The sequence below is a fragment of the Cervus elaphus genome, chromosome 11, assembly GCF_910594005.1.
Source record: "Cervus elaphus chromosome 11, mCerEla1.1, whole genome shotgun sequence".
NCBI lineage: Eukaryota > Metazoa > Chordata > Mammalia > Artiodactyla > Cervidae > Cervus > Cervus elaphus.
This window is the reverse complement of record NC_057825.1, coordinates 91,376,877-91,399,459: the sequence shown is the minus strand read 5'-3', so window position 1 is coordinate 91,399,459 and position 22,583 is coordinate 91,376,877. Positions and strand designations below refer to the sequence as shown.

The 22,583-nt window shown below is 46.6% G+C and overlaps 1 protein-coding gene across 5 annotated transcripts in view; it reads left to right on the top strand.

Annotated features, from left to right (window-relative positions):
* Positions 1-22,583, top strand: part of SFXN5 (sideroflexin 5) — a 125,094-nt gene that overhangs the window by 5,720 nt on the left and 96,791 nt on the right. For all 5 annotated transcript variants that reach the window (XR_006343628.1, XM_043918373.1, XM_043918375.1 and 2 more), the window contains exons 2-3: positions 5,897-5,965; positions 17,344-17,421. Coding sequence is in view for 4 of the 5 variants with exons in the window: in XM_043918373.1 (XP_043774308.1) it covers positions 5,897-5,965; positions 17,344-17,421 (147 nt within the window). In the remaining variant the exon portion in view is untranslated. The remainder of the gene's footprint in view (positions 1-5,896; positions 5,966-17,343; positions 17,422-22,583) is intronic.

Sequence of the window (22,583 nt, the reverse complement as noted above, 5' to 3'; positions counted from 1 at the left end):
GATCATTGACGTCCTAGAGGCTAGAGAGCGACTGTTCCGCAGGGCTGGTCCTGGGTCTGGTTTGTGCCTTGGAGACAGTCAGCACCTTCCAGTTCAGTGGTTCTCATCCCCGCTGCACAGTAATCACCTGGGCAGGCTTTTAAGCAGACTCTCACGCCTGGAGCCCACCCCAGGCCAATAGAGTTCGAATCCGGGGTGTACAGCCTGGATTTCAGAAAACCCAGGGGACTCACTGTGCCACCGGCTGAGGACTACGGAGCTGGTCCAGCCTTTCTGCTATTGGGCTACAGCGAGTGAGTGAGTATTTATAAATACAGTGAGTGTTTATTCCTCATCCAGATGAGCTGTCTTGTAGAGGTCTGGGTACAGGCCCGCTGTCAGTTTCCCTCAGGCCTTTGCCCTGGGCTGCTGCTCCCCAGGCAGCTCTCTGACTCTGCTCTCCTGGGCCAGGCCTGGGAGTTAGGAAGCAGCAGGCCGCGAGCCCCTGCTGAGAAGTAGCTGACTCACCTTTCTTGTGAGGGGACAGGGAATAAATTGCTTGACTGACTCACTCTTCTGGTGAAGAAAAAGGGAAGGAAAAAAAAAAATCCACTGATTATCTGATGGGGTAAAAAGTGGATTTTGGAGGGCAAAAAAAAAAAAAAAAAAAGACCCTATATATTAAACTGTTGAGAAAATAAAAACTGATCAGGTTGCCATGTTATGCATCAGGTTGGGAGGACAGACACATAATGGCAGCTAGAAAGAAGAGTGTTTCTCTCTAGGCCTACTCAGCTCTGAGGTGCCCCCGCCGCCCTCACTGAGTAGCCGTTCTTTTGTACTCAGTGAGAAATCACATTCTCCAAGGCTGTGGATTGCCAGGAACTTTGCTGCTTAAATGGAGAAGAAAATGGCACCCCACTCCAGGACTCTTGCTTGGAGAATTCCGTGGGCAGAGGAGCCTCTCAGGCTGCAGCCCCTGGGACTGCAAAGACTTGGACACAACTGAGGGACTGTCACTCACTCACGTGGTGTTTATATCAGCAGGGTCAACATTGAGGAAAACAAACAAACACAAAAATGCAGACTGTAAGAACTGTGAGTTGAGTTTATTTAGCGTCTATTGAGGACTATAGTCTGGGAGGCAGCCTCTCAGAGAGCTCTGAAGAGGTAAGGGGGGAGGTCAGCATGTGTGTGATTTTGGCAGAGGGGTTATGTGTAATCAAGCACATATTTCAGAAGGTTGCTGCTATATGTGAGGAACAGATATCTTAATTAATGGGTTTAGTGCTTTTCTAAGTATGGGAAGATGTAAGAATCCAGGTTCATAAAAAGTTTCTCCTGAAAAAAATACTTAACTCTCTGCAGGCCTGTTCTACCAGTGTTCCCAGAACACAGAGGGCTCTGCCCTGAACTCCTTTCAGGGTGTGTTGAAAGTCAGCAGCTGCAATGGCTAATGGCTCAATCCTTCTATTAATAGAACCAGGTGTTGAATGACCTCCTCTACTTGGCAGTAGGAATGAAACATCCTGCTTTTGATTGGTGGGTCTTTGGTACTTTGACTCAGAGAATCAATACAAGGGCAGGGCTTCAAATAAGTTTCTGGATCCCATGCCATGGTTAACTGAATTTTATAGTTTTCAAGAAACAAAACCCTCTGCTTACTTCTCAGTCCAGACCTGTGTAGCCCTCTTCCCCACAGCCCTGCTTTGCCTTGAGCCTGTTAATTTACTGTTTCATTTAAATTTTGCTCTACCTTTCCCCAGGATTCTGCACTAACTCAGTTTTTCTCCCCTATTTGACAAAAGGCCTTATGGTTCCTCTTGTGTGGCCTCCATCATTGCAGTGAGTCAGGAAGCCTAACTTTGTCTATTCCTGGTGGGTTGGGGGGAGGTTCTTTGGCTGATTGGGTTAGGACATTGTCATGTGTGCACATAAAGGGAATCTCAGACCTTTATGTGTAAGTGTTTATTGAAAAGTTACATCTGGAAGGCTCTTAGGTGTCCCAAGTGTACATGACCAATCCAGAACTGTTATCTTCCTCTCCACTGAATCAATGCGCTTCTTGCTTTCCTCATCCTGGTTAGTAAGCATTAGTGTCTGGCTAGAAATCTGGGCCTCATTCCCCCAGCCAGTCAACTTTGCTCTCTTCTCAGGACCTAGCACAGCCTTGGGCACACAGTAGGTCTTCAGTAGCTTTCTGGTGAATGACTGAATAAACTGCAGGAGTCAGGTGCAGTTTCTGACCAGAACCTGCATGCCTTTGAGCTCTTGCTGATACCCTTCTCTCCTCGGTAAATTCATCCATCCGCCCATCCCAGCTCTTCTGGGAAGCTTCCTGACTCACTAGGGAGAAATAAGCTGTGTGCCCAGGGCCTGTTATGATGCCTCACTTAGTTTTATAGTTCTCTCTTTACTTGTTTGTCTCTCTTGATGGTCTCAGCTCCTTGTGGGCTTGTTCGATGTGGTGTTCCCTCAGCTAGTCCAATAGGGGTTGGTAGGCATCTATGCAGTGGCAGTGGTGGAGAGATACCGCAGGGTCAGCAGGCCGGGACAGAATGAAAACAGTGACGGACCACAGGGCAAGTCAGAGGCTGGATGTTTTCCTGGATCATTGGCAAGAAGCTGCTTCCCTTAGGCCATTCTCCTTCAGGCCCTCCCCTCTGCTGATCCTCTTCCCTCCTTGGGCTGCTAACTGCTGATACTCTTGTCCCTTTCACATCCTACCCTCCCTTCAAGGTCCAGCCCGGGCTGCATCACTCCAGGAAGCCTCCAGGGCATTGACTGCTCACCAGCCCACTCATTCATGTTGTGGCTGAGGTATTTATGGAACATCTTCTAGGTGTGTGACATGCAGCTAGGAGCCAAGGCACATACAGAAAGAACATCCAATAGCCCACATCCTTCAGCAGTTTATAATCGAGTAATATATGTCTGTATTTTAATTTAAATACATATTTTAAAAATAGAATATTACTTCTTTATATTATACATAATATAATATTGATTTTTTTCATTTAAAAAGCAATGTAAAAGATATGGAAATAAAAATCTACCATATTCTTATCACCCAGAGGCTCTCTCTCAACATTTTAATATATTTTCATGTAGCTTTTTAAATAGTGTAATTTTGAAACAGTTTCAGTCTTACAGAAAAGTTGCAAGAAGAATTCAATTCCATATACCCTTTGCTTAGATCCACCAGCTTTTAACATTTTGTCACATTTCCTTTATTATGCTCTTTGTCTACAGGTGGTCATAAAGCCAGGAAAGAGCAAATGCACATGATATTAAGAACATCTTCAACCTGTAAATAGAATAATAGTACCTGCGTTTCCAGGTTTTATTGCTGCCCTGTATATCCACACATCATTTTTTTCTCAACCTTTTGAGAGTAGATTGTATTCAGCTATCCCTTAATACTACATTGTAACCTTAACAACAAGGACAGTCTCTTATATCTCTGTCTTAGTCTGTTTGGGCTGTTATAATAAAAATAGCATAGATGGGGTGCTTTATAAACAACAGAAATTAATTTCTCCCAGTTCTGAAGTCTGGGAAGTCCAGGACTAAGGCACTGGTAGATACAGTGTCTGGAGAGTGTCTGATTCCTAGTCATAGACAGCTCACTGTGTTCTTACATGGTGGAACAGGGCAAGGGGTTTCTCTGGCCTCTCTATAAGATTGTTAATGCCATTCATGAGGGCTCTGCCCTCATATGATCAGCTCTCAAAGGCCTCACCTCCAAATATCATCACCTAGGGGTTTAGGATTTAACACATGAATTTTGAGGGGACACTAATATTTAGTCTGTAGCAATAACCAGAGTGTGGTTATTCAGGAAATTTAGAATGGATACAATCCTTTTATTAATCTGTGATCCTGTTCCAGTTTTATGCTTTGTCCCAGCAAGGTCCTTGAATGCATTTCCCCCTCTATCCAAGATTCAGTCAAGAATCACATGTTATGTTCAGTTGCCTTATCTCTTCAGGTTCCTTTAATGTGGGGCAGTTTTTCAGTCTTTCTTTGTCTTTACAGCATTGGCATATTTGGTGAACAAGGCCATTTATTTTACAGAATGCTCCTCAGTTTGGGTTTGTCTGATGTTTCCGCATGGTTAGACTCAGTCCCTTCAGAACACCCTGTGAACCCTATTGGGAACTTCTCAGAGGCACACAGAGTCCATTTGCACCTTACTGGTCCTTCTGACGTGCCCCCATCATTTTGGGGAGGGGCGCTTCGTTTCTTTCTAGCACAACAAAATGTGCCAGTTGCATCGATTTCTTTCCCTACCTCAGCCTTGGAATCAGCCACTTCTCTAAGTCAGGGGTCCCCAACCTCTGGGATCTAACGCCTGATGATCTGATGTCATAATAATAGAAATAAAGTGCCCAATAAAGGTAACGTGCTTGAATCATCCCGAACCCTCCCCCCCCCCACCACCCCCAGTCTGTGAAAAAATTTCTTCCACAAGAAACCAGGTCCCTGGTACCAAAAAGGTTGGGGTCCGCTGCTCTAAGGAACCCTGGTTTGTTTTAGTGGGTGTCATCCTGTCTCTTTGCTACCCCTTTAGTATCCATCTCGCTCTGTTTATCTCCTATTAAGTTGGAATCATGCATTTTACTTGCATTTCACAAATCACAAGCTTTTTGCATGTCATAAACATTGTCCGAAACATGATGTGCCATGTTCTATCATATGAATGGATTGTCATTTTAACAATTCACCTTTATAAATAATGAAGCAGTGAGTGTTCTCAGCACACGCCTCTGCCCACACTTCTGAACATCTCTGATTGAGCATTGTGTGTAAGTTGGGGGATGCTTTAGGCCTTTGATGTATAAGAAGTCAGAGAAGCAACTGTTTTAGTTAGCAATGCTGTGGAAGCTTGATAGATCTATGAAAGGCTGGGGCTAGAAGTGGGGTGGAGAGGGTGCTCCAGGCAGAGAGGGTGCCATGGTGTGTCAGGAGACCTTGTGGTGACCTAGGTCCATTTTCAGTCTTTTCTGAGGAGGGGAAGGAGCAGAAATTGGCTGCAGGGTCTGATGTCCTAGTGAGAAGGGAAAAGAGTGGGAGTGTTCTGTCTCCTCCCCCGAGTGGAGGCTGGGCTCGGAGAGCTGTGGGGCTCCAGGGAGGATTTGGGAGGAGCCTGAGAATAGTGAGGCATGAACCCCCAGCGTTTGCAGACTTCCCCTTTGTCCCCTCGCTGGGTGGAGCTTGGCTTGGCCAAACTGGCTCTGTCCTGAGGGCAGCCGCCCAGCAGCAGCCGCAGCGTCGCTTGGTTTCCTTTCACTGCTCTGACGCCTGTGGCCTGTTTAGCACAATGCCCTCCTTTTCCAAGGCCCCTGCTCAGGGGTAAGGCCGGGAGCTGGCCCTCTGTCCTGGGGCTGTGGGTAAAGGAAGGCCTGAGGGCTGCAAGCTGGGCAGCCATACCTGAGCTCTGCTGTGGGGAGCTTTCTCCGGAGGCAAGCCTGTGCTGGACTTTGGGAAGAGACCCTCTCTCCAAGAGTCCTAAGTAAAGCAGAAAGGCTGCGGTGGGCAGGGCAGACTGGGAGAGGGCTGGGCACCAGACCTCCCCTCTAGCCTTCATGCTTTGTGGTTCTTGGAGCTGCTGAAAGGCTTGGAGATGATCTCAGGGCACTGGGAGAAGAGGGAGGAAAATGGGAGGCACATGGAAGAGACACTAGGTCAGACATGTCTTAATGGTCGTTCTAAGTTGACCTTAGAAAGCGCTAGACCTGGGAGAACTGCCGTCGGGTCACCGAGAAGCGAGAGGCCTCGTTGGCGTTCGTCACCCGTGTGAGCAGTCCTGGTGACTGTGGGACCCTCACACAGGGTGAGCTGTGGGTGGGCTCCCCGTTGTCCAGAGAAAGGGGTACAGCGACTGATCCACTCTCCTCTCCCACCCCTTCTCCAGACATCCTTCTTTGGTCGCTTCAGGCACTTCTTGGACATCATCGACCCTCGCACACTCTTTGTCACTGAGGTGAGTCATGGCCGTCACTCTCAATGGCGGCCCCTTGGCCTTTATACCTTGTGACTTTGGAAGAGCCGCAGGTCATCATTATCTCATTTCATCTGGATCTCACAACATCCCTTCAAGGTAGATATGTCCTTATTATTCTTTCAAACTTCAATAAAATGACTACCGAGTACATGGATTATGTGCTCATTACAAAAATTCAAACGGTACAGAATAAAAAGGATCCTCATGCTCTCTCCCTCTCAGTCCCCTGCTCTGATAGGTAAGATTGTGATTAAGGTGTACTTTATATTTTATATGTGAACAACCCTATGAGTTTTGGCAGACCTATCAAGTGTCCACAATGAAGTATTCATAATGAAGAGGAGAACATTTCTGTCATCCTACAGTACTCCTCATGACCATTTATAATCCATCTCCCCAAGCCCCTGCTGAGCCCCTGGCAACCATTCATCTGTTTTCTGTTCTTGTTGTTTTGCTCTTTCTATAATGTCATATAAGTGAAGTCCTACAGTACGTAGCCTTGTGTGTCTGCTTTCTTTTCCTTAACATGGTGCTTTTGAGGTCCATCTATGTTGTTGCATGTATCAGTACTTCATCCCTTCTTACTGCTGAGCAGCAGTCCATTGAAAGGATGTTCCAGAACTTGTTTCTATACACTTGTTGATGAACACATGGGCTGTTTCCATTTTCTGATTATTATGAATAAAATTGCTCTGAGCATTCTTTGTGTGGACGTATGCTTTCATTTCTCTTGAGTGAACAACTAGGACTGGGGTTGCTGGCTCATATGGTAAGTATATGTTTATCTTCATAGGAAACTGCCGAACTGTTGTTTAAGGCTTACTATCCATTTTACATTCTCATCCATAATGTTCCAGTTGCTCCACATGCTAACTAGTCCTTGATATTGTCTAATTTAAATGTACTGTCAGATTTCTTCGAGCCATTCCAAGAAGTGTGTCTTTATATCCTTTGTGTTGTATTTACAAACGTTTATAGGAATTCATGCACATATAATGTAGTGAATATTTATTAAGCACTTTCTGTGAGCAAAGCAGTGTCATAAACATTTTACATGTATAATCTTGTCGGATTAACTCAAAACAACCCTTTGAGGTAGACTCTATTTTAAGTTCCATTTTCCAGATGAGGAAACAGACAGACAGAAGTTAAGTCTCAGGCACATGGTGCTGGCCAGTGATGGAGCCAGGGTATGAACCCAGGTAAGCTTGTCTCCAGAACACTTATTTTTGGCCACTTTGCATTCTTGTTCAGGTAACTCAAGTTTAGGGAGCTCTCCCAAGATGGAAGAAGGCCTGAACTCCCCACCCCCGGGTCCCCACATACCCTGACAGAAGTCATTGGGCCTCTGAGTCAGCCGCCTGAATAGGCAGCCCTTCTCTGCTCACTTTTGTGCTGAGCATTGGCTTGCTTCAGCTCTGGGAAGAAAAAGAAGCACAAGGCCTGCTAGGCACCTGGCCCTAGAACCATCTCCATCTCTCCATCCCCATTGTGCCTGGGAGAGCAGCCCAGTTACGGGAAATGTGGGGATTACCCTGATATGTGATTTCCTGTTGCAGCTCAGGAAGGATGAAGGACTCTAGTATTTAACTGGCTGACCTTATTTCTGGGTGTAGTGCCTCTGAAGGGCAAGGCTATTGTATTTCCGGGCCCTGTCAGGACTCTCCTAAGGAGTAATCAATGGGATTACATAAAAATTCGGAGGGGCATCAAACTAGAGAAACTACTTACCTAGCCTAGGTTATGTGTCTTTCTTGGAAGCTCTGGAATGGTGCCCAACTAGATAGAATTGTGAAAAAAATCCCAACATAAATGCCTCCTGCTTGATGGAGGAGGCAGCAGAGACGAATGCTTATTTCAAAAGATGGAGGTGCTAATGGTGGCCTTGAAGGCAGCACATTGAGAGATGGTGGAGGGAGTCTTGGGCCGTCTGGACGTATATCAGTGCTCCCTGCCCCCAGTTACCATAAGCAGGCAGGGGCTTTGGGGGCAGCTGGGCAGCATGCCGCTTGTGCTGGGGGCTCACAGCTCCTCCTCTCCAGTCCACACTCCTCTCATCCCCAGACCATTTCATGTTACTGCTGTCTCCCTGTACCACATTTTTTCTTCTACTCTTGCATTTTGAAAGACCCCAGCATCTTTGTACATTACTAAGCCATCTTTTGTCTATTTCCCCATGAGTAATTTAAAAGCCTCATACTTTTTTTTTTACTATTAATTGAAATGTCAAAGACTCTTAACTATTTAATGACCAGAAAATAACCAATGCAACAATCAGTTAAAAATATTTTTCAAATTTCTGTTTCTTCTCCTTGTCAAGGGTATCAATAGGCTTCCTGGAAAGATCTACACCTTTTCCTACTGCATCCCAGTTGGGGACTGTTTCCAGTACTACTTGCCTTTTGGAAATTTTCTGCCCATAGAAGATCTTCTAGGCCCTAAAAAATCTGAAAGGGCCATGAGTGGGCCCTTCCATCCCTCCCCGGTTCCAATCCAGGCAGGTAGCTTGGCAAGGCCATCTGCCTGGAAGCGATGGAAATTAGGAGCAGCAAGAGGAAAGAATCTCTTACCTGAGCCCCTCCCCGACAACTGTGGTGCTATCAGGAGGGCCAGGATTCCCCCGCTGCTGGGCTCAGCCCAAGACCGTGGCTTATGCCCACAAAGCACTGTCTCTCTCCCAGAGTGTCCTGGGAGGGAGCATGGGGTGATGGCTGCCCAGGTGGAGGCGATCTGGACAGGCCAGTTCACCTGTGTGAGAGGAGAGTGGAGGACATGAGAGGTGGCACTGGAAGTCAGAGTTTCCTGAGGTGGAAAGATGCTGTGCCGCTGGAGCCTTCTGGTGACCCAGTTCTGAGGGGCAGTAGCTGAGTCAACGGATAGACTCATCCTGAGAGAGTTTTGCAGCTATTGTTTGTAATTTCTAACTGGCGAAGCTTTAAAAAGATTCCAGCCCTTGTGTGTGTAATGAGGTGGAGCAAATTTTATTCACCATAATTTCTCTTAGGAAGAAGGCTGTCTTTGTTCTAAGAATGTCTTGAGCAAGGCTTCAGAGAGGAAGGAGGTTGCCTGCTTGACAGAAGAGGAATAACTGTGTTTTTCTGAACCTCCTAAGAGGGAGGAGAGAGAAGGAACATGAGGGGAAAACAGTGGGAAGGAGAGCAAGTAACCATGATGAACGGAAAGACCTGTGTCTGGGGGCTCTTTAGAGGTTGGTCATGCATGCTGTGAAAGTTGCTGTCCCTTCCCCCATCATTCCTGATATACTGTCGTAAAATCTGCCTGGTTCCTGGAGTCTCTGCAAGAGTTCATTCTTCAGGGATCTTGCGGGGCCGGGAGTCTGCTTTTGGTTCTATATGTGCACAGTTGGGCCTGAGGAAGGAAGTCACCGGACCTGGCAGAAGCCCTAGCCTCATCCTTTCATGTAGGTCGTGGAATTAGATCTAGATCTCTAAGGAAAAGGCTGCACCAGCTGACATCTAAGTTACTTTAAATCATGAACTGAATATGAAAGGGGTTTGCTATTCTGAATTCAATAATTTAAGAGGATGAATGTTTGGCAGATCGTCATTCTGAAGGATGTGGAAAACCCACTGAAGCAGTGCAGATAGCACAAACTCATTACTAGTATTTGTGAAGTAATCTGAAACTGTTTTGGGTGTATTGTAGGACAGAATAAATCATTACACTGATATTGGGAACCAGGGTTCTCACCGCAGGACTAGGGAGATGCAAATATGAAGTAGGGAAAAAGACAAAAACTATGTTATGTTGTATATGAATTGGTGGAATCAATGTGAACTCATGATTTATGTACATATACATTCATATACTTACATTTATATTTCTCAGTTTTCTGACTCTGCTCACTGAAAGGGCCTAGAAGCAATGATACCACAGTAACAATGGACACACTTAGCACTCAGATCTTCGTTTCTAAATGCCGTTACTTGCTAAAAGCACCCAGGGCTTCTTGGAGAGTTTGCCAAACCCACACCTGAGGCAATGAGCACTGCTACAGAAAATAAGAAAATGTTTCTAGAATGATGATGGAGACACAGGGACAGGAAGTGGCTGAGTCCCACTAGCCACATTTGGGAAAATTTGAACATTAAGAAGAAGAAAAATAATGGATTTTAATACATTGAATAATAAAAAGAATCCATGAGTCCATAGTAAAACTAAAAATATGAGAGAGGGAAGCTCTTATTCTCAGAAGAGTATCAGCTAATAAACATTGAAGGAAATAAACATTACGTAGTCCTCAAGTGAAATAACTGATTTCAACCAGGATCATTAATAGATGCTATTTTCATAGAATAAAATGTTGTTGTAAAACAGGATATTCTTAGTCTTTCAGGTAAGTATCGCCTCCAAAAGTTGCTTAGCAATTACTAAGGGAAAAAGGTACTTTTACAGTGGTGAGCTTGGAGAACACTCCTTTAACCAAGTGACCAATGAAAACAATTGACATTATGTGCCTCTTGATGTGATGTGATTCTGGTAGTAATCTCTAAATACTGGAACATATGAAAGTCTAAAAAAGAAAATAAAAACTGCTCATCATCTCTCCTGCAAGAAATAATCACAATTATCATTCTAGTATATATATCTGTACAAAATTAGGATGGTTTATATAATGTGTACATATATATATGTATCTATATCTCACTTTCTGTCTATATCGACGGTCCCTGACTTCAGTCTACAATTTGTGGTCTTTATGATGGTGTGAAAGCAGTATGCATTCAGTAGAAATCATGGTTCCAATTGTGAATTTTGACTATATCCTGGGCTAGTGATATACAGTACAATACTCTCTTGTGATACTGGGCCATGACAGCCACAGGTCTCAGTCAGCCACGTGATCACTCTTGGGAATCACTGATACACTTAGAACCATTCTATACCCGCACAACTATTTGGTTTTTCACTTTCAGTATAGCATTCAACGAATTACATGAGATAGTCAACATTTTATTATAAAATAGCCTCTGCATTAGATGATTTTGCCCAACTGTAGGCTAATGTTAGTGTTCTGAGCACGTGTAAGGAAGGCCAGTCTAAGCCATGATATTCGGTAGGTTAGGTGTGTTAAATGTATTTTCAACTTAAGATGTGATATTTTCACTTACAGTGAAATTTTATGATGGGATGAACCCCATCATAAGTCAAGGAAGATCTCTCTCTGTATGTAATGTCTCTCTCACAATACATACAGATATATATATATATATCTAGATATATATATCTAGATATATATGTAAATATATATTTAAAATCATATGTAACATATGTATACATGATATATATTGTTTTTTCCATATAGCATATCTTGAGCATTTTTTCTTGTCATTAAGTGTTATTTCAAAGTGTGTTTAATAACTACATAGTAATCCATCAGGTGCTTATTCTAAAACTTAATCATCTTCTCTATTGACCATTTGGGTGGTTTCAAGTCTTTTACCATTATAAATAATATGGCGATAAATATCCTTGTACATATATCTCCCCATATTTCTCTTTATTTCCTTGGGGTAAACTCCTAGAAGTGGAATTTCTGAATGAAAGGCATTTGAGGGCTTTTGATATATATGGCCAAATTGCCCTGCAAATTGTACCAACCTGTACCAGGACTATCAGTTTATGCTCCCAATAGTAGTAAGAATATCCATTTAAATGCATTCTAGACAGCATCAGGTAGTCTAATTTTAAATTTAAAAATTTCCAAATTTCAGTACCCTTATACACTTCAGGTTTTTGCCCATCTATATACATTTTTGGCATACTTATTACATTGAACATAGACTTTTTATTTGCTTTTTTCATATATTTCCTTCTTTATAATTTTAGGAAGTCAAGTCTCTTAGTATAAATATCCATCTCTGTTAGGCTTTTAGGCCTAACAGATAGGTTGTTTCCTACCTTTTTGTTTCCTGCCAAAAATAGTCTTAGGCAAATGACAAATTTATTTTTTATGAAAAAATTCCCAAAAGTAGGGTGTCCAGGATATAGACCATGATTGTTTTTATAGTTCTTAGGCGTAGCTGGACAGATGTACTTTCTAAAGGGCTATACCAGCTGAGATGCTGCCAGAATTAACTCATATTACGTGTCCTGAAGGTGACCAGTGGTTGGCCACAGGGAAATGTGTGTGTCTGGTTTCCCCTTCTCTTGGGCCTCCCAGAGGTAGCTTGTGGTTGAGCTAGGAAACAATTTCAGCGCAGATGACCCTGTGTCCCAGGATTGCTGGGAAGGAACAAGAAGGGCTTAGGAAGGCCAAGGGAGGATGAGAGAAGGGTTTGAGACTCTGCCTGCACAAAGCTTTGGCCCCCAAAATCCCACCGTCTGGGAGCCAGAAAGGAATGGTTGAAGATGTTGCAGACAAGGTAAGAATGCACAGCGCTGCCCTTGGCCGATTCAGGACTGGCCCATGTGAGAGCAATCAGATACTGAGCGGTCAAGGCAGGCCCTGCCCCCTGCCCCTACCACCGGCTCCGTTCCCTCATGACTCCAACCCCACTCCCCACACTCATTCTCCCCCATCACTGACACTTCTTTTTCCTTTCTCTGTCTTTCCCTTCCTTCCTTTCTCCCTCTTCCTCTCTCTCTCCTCTCCTTCCCTCCCTCCCTTCTCCCCCCCCCCATTTTAAGTGGGACTCCCAAATTTTGATTGCCTGAAATGCCCATGTTTCAGTTGTACCCACTTTTGCTAAACATGCTTTGCAATTTTCTCTGTGTCAACCAGGCTTGCCTTTGAATGAGAATAAAGAAGGCCCTTCCCTTTCTTATGTGGGGTACCTGGCTCCTGTTGACATCGGCTTTTCAGGATGCAAGCATTGCTATGGTTTCTCTGGGAGACCACTCCTCTTTCAATGACTGACCATCCTGAGGACAGGAGGCTCTTCCATGCTCATGTCTCATGGAAATGTCCCAAAGCTGGGAATGAGGGGACTTGGGATTCCTAGATGACACCCACCTGCTCTGTGACCCTGGGTACCGAAACACCCTTCCTGCTTGGACCCCGGCTGTCTCAGAGAAAGGATTGCCCATATGGTTCAGCAGACGTTCACAGAGGGGTACTGCCATCCACATCCTGTGTGAACAGGGCACGGTCTCTTCGTATCCCAGGATTCCGTAAAACCAGCATCGCTGTCAAGGGCCTCTGGTCTGCTGCTTTGGAACCTGGTTCCTAACCCTGATTATACCCTTCACCTCTCCTCCCAGCAGCCTCAGCCCCTCATTTTTATCAAATGCTCATTATGTGTGGCCCTGTGTTGGTGACGGACTGGGGTAGGTGTGCCCTGCGTTTCAGCCAACAACCTACAACCAGTCTTCCTGCTCCCTGCACAGTGCAGTCTCTGACAGGTACCACGGGCTTGTGGTGGTAAGTGATCACGGACCTCAGAGAGGTGCAAACCAAATGCTCTCTGACTGTTCAGAGGGCAGAGGGAACATTTCTGGAAGATTCCTGAAGATGGCCCTGAGCCTTGAAGGATGGACAGGGGTGGGGACAGACAGCTGGGGAGGTAGGATGTCCTCCTCTTCCCCCAAGGTGGTGGGGTGGTAGGAAAGATCAGGGGTGAGGACCTGCTGGTAAAGTGGGTGGCCTTTATCACAAGTGGGGGTGAAATGTTTCTGGGTAATCCTCACCTCCTGGCCTGGTGCTGTCATTCCCATCATATATTTTAACATGTTAAGCGTTATAATAAATAAAATATTCAAATCATTTAGACATACTTCCTAGCCAAGCATGGATTATACTGTCTGCATTTAGTTTGGGAGTGGGCTAAGGTATACCCCTTCCCTCTAAAATGATTAGCTTTGCTTTTGATGACTTTTCTCATCTTCCTATTTTGTGCCTTTCCACCCTGTGTTCCAACATCCCCATTCCTGTCTGTCAGGGTCTCCTGCCCTCTCGGCCACCATGCTAACACTGCAGGACTGCCCTTTGGCTTCCTTCTTCCCCTCAGGGCCTTGGGGCGGGATGTCTGTTCAAATTCTCTGCCCTGGAGCATACCTCCCAGGTACCTGTCTCCAGAGAGACTTTATGGAGACCATGCCCCATCAGATACAAGAAGAAAGTTGCTGTGACAGTTTCTGGCAGGCAGGTGATGGAGTCTGGGAAACAGCAACCTGGGCTGTCCCTCCCCAAGCCCAGGGCTCCGGAAAAGGGCCTGCAGCCTTGTCTCCAGGCCATCTGGGCCGCTCACCATCTTAGCATTCAGGGCCTATGTGCCTGTTTGTTCCTGACTGAAAAGACTTCCTGCAAAGTTCACCCTGCCACTGACCTCCTGCTTTCCCCATTCTATGAGCGCCCAGGGCTTTTCTGTCAAGCGTGTCAATGCATCAGGGTGAGAGGAGAACTTCAAGCAAAGAGACCCTCCTCCTATCCCTCAAGGCTCCCTGAAAATGGCTCCCTTCTCTGCTGTGAGAAGTCCAGCTCCCAGAACAGCCAGCCCTCAGGGACCTCTCAAGACAAGGCCTGAGGCCTTGCCTGTCTCACAGAGGCACTGGGAGCCCTATCCCTCAGTCTCTGAGCTAGGGGGCCAAGCTGAGGCTAAGCAAGGCCCAGAAGCAGACAAGCACATGCTAGCTTGTCCCAGTCCTGCATTAGCAGGCCTATCTCGGGAAGCTTTGGATTTGGTTCTTTCTCAATGAGTGCCAAGATCAGGGCTCTTTGGAACTTAATCCTGTGGCAAGAGGCCTCCCTTTGATGACTGTGTGGAATGAGATGGAATCTGGCCAGGTTGTTAGAGGAACTGAATCCCTGGAGTGGGAACATAATGAGAACGCGGGGCCATTCACCATTCAGGGTGGAAAGTAGAGCACTTATTGTGGGGCCAAGGCTGAGGCTGGCAGGAAGCAGCCTTGGAGCTGTATCACCAGGAGGATTTGGGGGGCGGTTGCAGAGACAGCAAGGGTCTAACTAAACTCTGGCCTCAAATACTTAACTGCTCACTTTCTGTTGAAAGTTAAAACAAGTTAAAACAAGTTAAAACAATCAACCAACATGAAAAGTAAATGTATTAAGTCTAGAAGGAAAATAATAACTTTTGCAGTGGTTATCTCTGTGGTATCTTTATAGGTGATTACAACTTTTTTGTGTGTGCTTTTAATTTTTCTGACATTTTTTCTAAACAGAGTGGATTACACCTGGAAAAAACACAAACTCAAAGTTGTCTCTACTTTGAAAGCAAACAGATTCTGGGGAAGGACTCTGGAATTCAGAAATTGATAGACATATATTTGAAAGGGAAGAGGCAGTACTTTGTAGCAAATTGAGAAGTTCTCCTGGCCTCCTGACAGCCCGATTGACTTGTCTGGGCTGGCAGTTAGTCCTGCTGTTTTAGTGTGGAAGGTGGCTGTTCCTTTCCCATCCTATGTGACCACTGTCAGCCTGCTCAGAAGATGCCCCATGGGGCAGCCCGCCCTGGAGGTGCATCCTGCCTTTGGACCAGGGGCTTCTGTTGCGGTCTCTCTGCACCCCCATCCTTAGCCAACTTTGTCCCTTGGTCAAAGCAGATCAGGGTGGCTTCCCTGGGTTTCTTCCCTCATCATGAGCATCCCTGATGACCGTTCCTCATCTGACCTGGACATAGGCTGCCTTCTCTCACTGTTGTCTGTTTATTATTGATTTTTTTTTTAAATGATATACCATACATACAGCAAAATACATAAATCTGAAGTGTATGGCCTAATGGATTTTGACACACGTTTATACTGTGTAACTACCAGTCAGATCAAGACATTGAGCATTTCCATTATTCCAGAGAGTTCCCTCATGCCATCTCCAAGTCAACACCCCAACCCACCTCCACAAAGGTAATACCATAATGACATCTACCACCATAGGTGCGTTTGACCTGTTTTTAAATTTTACATATACTTTTTGCATCTGCCTTCTTTTGCTCATCATTATGTGAACTGGCCTTCTATTATCATGTAACAAATCACCCCAAAATTTAGTGACTTGAAATAACAACAAGCAATTCTTTCGCTCACTGATTGACAGGACTTAGAGAGGATGGTTTGTCTTTTAGCCTTGGCTAGGGCAGCTTGACCGGGGGAAGGTCCGTTTCAAGATGGTTCACTTCCATGGTGGGCCAATTGTTGCTGACCATTAGCTGGTGACTTAGCTGGAGCTGTGGGCCAGGCCCTCAGTTCTTATCCACATGGGTCTCTTCATAGGCTACTTGGGCTTCCTTACAATGTGATGGCTAAATTTCAAGAAAGCAACCATCCCAAGAAAGCCAGGTGGAAATGCAAGGCATTTTCATGACCTAGCCTCAGAGGTCACATAGCCTCACCTTGGCAACACTCTATTGTTAAGGCAGTCACAAAGGCCTGCCCAGGATCAAGTGCAGGGACGTAGACTCTACCTCTGGATGGGGGATGTGGGAAAGTTCTAGAAGAGCATGGGGTGAGAGGTATTAGGGTGCCATTCTTGAGAAGATTCATCTGATTGTAACATATTTGTAGTCTGTGTTTTAAATGCTGTGTAATATTTCATTGTGTGCATGTACTTACCCAGTCTGTTAACTGACATTTGAGTTGTTTGCAGTTTGGGCCTATTTGAAGAGTGCCATTATGAATATCCTTATACAAGTCTTTCAGGGGACAAAGACTGCCTTCTCTCAGTGTTGCTGTCTTTAGTTTTTAAGATTTTAAAAATCATACAATTTTATTCTCTTTTATTTTTTCCCCATCAGTTACTGTAGCCATATGTATTTTAGTATGTAAATCTCTGCTAGTGTTTTTTAAATGTTGAGAAGAAATTATATAAGTATTACATAAATATGTTCTCTTTATAAAAACTTTCAATATTACAATTAAGACTAAAACTTCTTCCAACACCACTTGCCAGATCTGAACTCTTTCTTCCTACCTCAAGGCAACCTCTGTCACTAGTTTGGTGGGTCTGCTTCTTAGAGCTTTTTGATACATTTACTCACATAAATATTCTCATAGGAAATACTGTTTTCTTTGTGTGCATGTGTGTTATTTGTTTGGTACAACGACTGGCATCATACAGCTCTGTACTTTGCTTTCACACTTAAAAAAATACCTTGGAGATATGGCCATGGACATCTACTTAACTTTGCAAACCACCAAATAACGTGCATAGTATTATTACACTGGATAAACGGCAAACATTTATCCATTTATCCACTTCCCTGTGAAAGGACGTTTAGGTGATAGCCTTCTTTATTGTTTTGCGTGTGTCCCATAAACTGAAGGGCAGGTCTTGCCCACTGTGAAGTTTGTCAGTGCTTGGCCAATACTGACGCACCCCTGCAAGGGAGTGTTGTTGGAACCCTGGACCTCTGCCCCTCAGTGTCCCTTTTCTTTGCCTGCAGAGACGTCTCAGAGAGGCTGTGCAACTGCTGGAAGATTATAAGCGTGGGACCCTGCGCCCGGGGGTTACCAATGAGCAGGTAACTCTGCTGGAGGTGGGGTGGGGAATGGTTGGGGGGAAGGAAGGTGGCAAACTCACTATCCCTCCCCCGCAGCCAGAACCACTTCTCTTCCCCTCCGAATCCACTTCTACTGCTGCTCCATCTCCTTGGACTTCTGGATTTTGGAGGGGATACTCAGGGCTCTCCTGTAAGCTGGTCTGGTGGGAAGTATGGAGGCTGCTAAGACTAGAGAAACCTAAGGCAATAGTTTAGTGGAGTTGACATGTGCATCTTTTCCCAGTTCCACATTCAGTGACATCACAGTGATGACTTGAAATCAGACACAATGTGAGAATTTACACCATGGAAATTGGCAGATACTATAAATCAGGACTTTTTTTCTCAAAAATATTCACAAACATACCACTATCCAGAAGTTTAGACAGAGGATGAGAAAGATGGAGGAGACAGTGTGGAATTAGGCTAAGACACTGTAATTTCTGTTTTGTTAATATCATGTAGAAACTTGAACTAGAGCTAATTGAAAAGTTGGTGGTTTTGTTTGGTTTGGGGGAAAGGTAGGGAGATGTAGTATAGGGCAGCTCTGGTGATTGTAGAGACAGATGGCTAATGTGCTGAAGTTTTTCTTTTTGTTCATAAAGCTTTATTTTAAAAGCTATTAAAAATTAATCTCACACTTTTTTTCAAAGTAATTTATGTACAAAGTTCAAAAAGTCAAATAGTACGAAAACCCTTGTAAGGAAAAATAGTGTATTGCCCCATCCCTCCCCAATTCCCATTTCTCTTCCCCAGAAGCAAATGCTGTTAGCTGTTTCTTCAGATAGAAGCCTGTGTTTCAAACTAAGCTTATCTATACTGCTATTCCTCAACTAGTTCTTTTGTGTGGTAGTTGAGGATCAATCTCTCTTATTATTTACCTCCATAAACACATTTCTCTCTCCTATCCTCATCAGTTCAGTTCAGTTGCTCAGTCATGTCCAACTCTGCGACCCCATGAACTGCAGCATGCCAGGCCTCCCTGTCCATCACCAACTCCCAGAGTTTACCCAAACCCATGTCCATTGTGTCGGTGATGCCATCCAACCATCTCATCCTCTGTCGTCCCCTTCTCCTCCTGCCCTCAATCTTTCCCAGCATCAGGGTTTTTTCCAATAAGTCAGCTCTTCGCATCAGGTGGCCAAAGTATTGGAGTTTCAGCTTCAACATCAGTCCTGATCTCCTTTAGGATGGACTGGTTGGATCACCTCATCACCTTCATCACCCTCATCACCCTCCCAAAATAGTTATCATAGATTTGGGGTCTATGGATATTCGATATTCACTTTACGACAATTATATGAATAATACTACAACTTTGTTGTATATTATTATGTTTCCTGTCCTTTTTGACTTTATGTTTTATCTGGATTTAATAATTGTCTCATTTTCCTCACTGACAGAGTTTTCTTTGTACCATCTCTAATTCTTACTGTATCTTCTAGCAGCTTTTTGATATTTTTTAATGGTGGTGGTGGTTTAGTTGCTCAGTTGTATCCAGCTCTGTGACCCCATGGACTGTAGCCAGCCAGGCTCCTCTGTCCATGGGGTTTCCCAGGCAAGAATATTGGAGTGGGTTGCCATTTCCTTCTCCAGGGAATCTCCCAACCCAGGAATTGAACCCAGGTCTCCTGCATGGCAGGCAGATTCTTTACCAGCTGAACTACAAGGAAATCCATTTTCACTTCCATATTTTTCCCTGAAATTTTCTGGGGCCCAGTTCCCTCCAGCTCCTCGTGGTATACACCTTCATTTTAGTGGAAGTCCTCTTCTGGTAGCTCCCTGAAAAAGGGTAAATGGAAAGAAAATTTGGAGTCCTTTTATATCTGAAGAAAATGTAATTTGTAATTGTAATTCTGTACTCAGCTTTAACTGACAGTTTGGCTGAGGAGAAAATTCCAATTTTTAGGTTGACAACATTTTTCCTTTAGAATTTTGAAGACATTGCTCTTCTGGCTTCTAGTCTAGCTTTTGAAAAATCCAATGCTGTTTTATTCCTGATTTTTTGCAAGTGACCTGTTTTCTCTCTTTGGGAATGTTTAGGATCTCCTCTTTATGTATACTGTTTATTTCTGAAATTCCACAATGCCATGCCTTTTAAAACTTATTATTTTGGGTTTCTGGTGACCTCTGTCAATCTGAAGACTCCTGTCGCTAAGTTCTGGCAATTTTTCTTATACTGTTTCTTTGATAATTTCTTCTCGTTCTGGAATTCCTATTAGTCAAATATTCATCATCTTAGATTGATACTCATATTTTCATATCCTTTTTTTCTCTTCTATCCTTTCACTTTTTCCTTCTGTCTGGCTTTACAGGAAATTTCCTTGAGTTTATTTTCAACATGTCTATTGGATTTTTAACTTCAGCTAGTACAAATTTTAATTTCTGAGAGCTATTTGGTTGTTTCTTTTCTTTATTCCTTTTAACAGGATCGTCTTCCTGTTTTGTAAATACAGTATCTTCTCACCTCTGCATTCTGGAAGCCAAGCAGAGGAGCAAGGCTGAAGCCCCAATATTCACTTTGCAGAGTTTCATTGATTTCTCTGCTTTTAGCCTCACCTGCTCCCTCTTTCCACCGGGCTAGTGTTCCCAAGTCTGGACTCACTTGGATTCAGTTTCTCCAGAAGGTTGATAAACCTCTGGTGTTTGGGGGATACAGGTGAGGGTGGTGAGAGCCATCTTGCTGTGTGGGGAAGGCCGAGGGGTTCTACTGCTTTGAATTCAGGTTTTCAGCCAAGTCCCTGTGTTTAGCCCTTTGTTCCTGGGGTGCCTGGGCCCTCCAAGTCCTGAGCTTCGCTGGCTTCCTGGGGGTGATGGCCTGGCTTCTCAAGTGTGCCTTCTGCAGGCATTGAGGGACGGCTTCCTCCTCTCTGCTGGATCAGTTCCTAAAACTGCTCATTTTCCACCCAGAAATGCGCTGTCCCTCCTGTGCGTTGTCTCTTCTGTTCTGTTGGTGACTCTGAGGCACCGCCTGCCTCTCGCGCCTTTAGGCTCGAAGTCCACAGACACACTGGGCCCGGCTGGGTGTTCCCCGGGCGGGTGCTAAGCCAGCAGCCCTCCCCAGTCCGGTTTGTTTCGCTTTGCATTTATGGAGCACCTCCAGGCCAGTGTTGGTGCTAGGACCTGGGGGACAGCAGGGGAGAGGCTGGAGGAGGGTCCTGCCCCCAGGACTCCCCAGAATCCAGGCCAGGACAGTGAAAATACGTGATGCTGTGGGAGAGCAGAGGGAGGAGTCACCTGACCAGAAGCGGGGAGTCTGGAAGAGGTTTCTCACCTGAGACTGAGGGGGGAGCAAGGATTGGTGAGGAGGGGGCGCTGGGAAGGGGCAGAGGAAGAACATCCTGAGCACAGAGGATGGCCCCTAGAGGAAGGGACAGGCCGATGTGCTGGACAGCAGCCCGCCACGTGGAGAGGGGGCAGAGGTGCCCAGAGAGGCAGCCCCTTAGCCAGATGTCCTTGTGCGGGGGCCCTGAAGTGACGCAAGATGTTGCAGTGCTGGCTAGGCTAGGTCTGTCTTCAGGAGTCTGTGTTGCCTGCGGAGTTCGCTGGGAGCAGCCATCAGCAGACAGGGCAGGGCCACATCTCCTTATTCCTGAGCGAAGTGCTGCCCTCTGGCTGTGGCACCGAGGAGCCCGCTGCTGTGACCTGACTTGCTCCTCTCTACGGTCGGGGGTGGGGGATGGGGGGCGGTCCTCGGACCCTGGCAGCTCCTCATGGACCAGTCAGAGGAGTCCAGCCTCCAGGCCCTTCCTGACCCCGCGTCTGCTCCCAGCCCAAGCTCCCCTGCAGCCTGGCTTTTCCTCTTGGGACTCTTTCCAGTTTTCAAGAGTTGGGAAATGAGGCCATGTTTCCTTTCTTTGTTCCCTTCGGAAGCTTAAAGCTGCCTGTCCTGTTTTCTAGGCCCCCTTTGTTTTCTATCCCAAAAGCTCCCATGTGCCTCCAGGCAGCTGGGAGGCCAGGAGGGTGGGGAACCCTGCACTAGCTGGGGGAGGGTGGGGGTCCCTGCACTAGGTGGAGGAGGGTGGGGGACCCTGCACTAGCTGGGGGAGGGTGGGGGACCCTGCACTAGCAGGGGAGGGTGGGGACCCTGCACTAGCTGGGGGAGGGTGGGGGTCCCTGTACTAGCTGGGGGAGGGTGGGGGTCCCTGCACTAGGTGGAGGAGGGTGGGGGTCCCTGCACTAGCTGGGGGAGGGTGGGGGACCCTGCACTAGCAGGGGAGGGTGGGGGTCCTGTACTAGCTGGGGGAGGGTGGGGGTCCCTGCACTAGGTGGAGGAGGGTGGGGGACCCTGCACTAGCTGGGGGAGGGTGGGGGACCCTGCACTAGCTGGGGGAGGGTGGGGGTCCCTGCACTAGCAGGGGAGGGTGGGGGTCCCTGCACTAGGTGGAGGAGGGTGGGGGACCCTGCACTAGCTGGGGGAGGGTGGGGGACCCTGCACTAGCAGGGGAGGGTGGGGGTCCTGTACTAGCTGGGGGAGGGTGGGGGTCCCTGCACTAGGTGGAGGAGGGTGGGGGACCCTGCACTAGCTGGGGGAGGGTGGGGGACCCTGCACTAGCAGGGGAGGGTGGGGGTCCTGTACTAGCTGGGGGAGGGTGGGGGTCCCTGCACTAGGTGGAGGAGGGTGGGGGACCCTGCACTAGCTGGGGGAGGGTGGGGGACCCTGCACTAGCTGGGGGAGGGTGGGGGTCCCTGCACTAGCAGGGGAGGGTGGGGGTCCCTGCACTAGGTGGAGGAGGGTGGGGGTCCCTGCACTAGCTGGGGGAGGGTGGGGGACCCTGCACTAGCAGGGGAGGGTGGGGGTCCTGTACTAGCTGGGGGAGGGTGGGGGTCCCTGCACTAGGTGGAGGAGGGTGGGGGACCCTGCACTAGCTGGGGGAGGGTGGGGGACCCTGCACTAGCTGGGGGAGGGTGGGGGACCCTGCACTAGCAGGGGAGGGTGGGGGTCCTGCACCAGCCGCTCCTCCCTGTTCTGGCTCCAGTTGGTGGTGCCTGCAGCGGCCCTCTGGAGGCTGGCAGCGCGGTGCTCTAGGCTGAGTCCGAGGCCCAGCCCCCCTCCCGTCACCCTCCCGGCTCCCCCGCCAGCAGGACTGGGCTCTGCTGCAGCTCTTGCAGGACCTCCTGGACCTTGTCTACAGAGCCCTGGC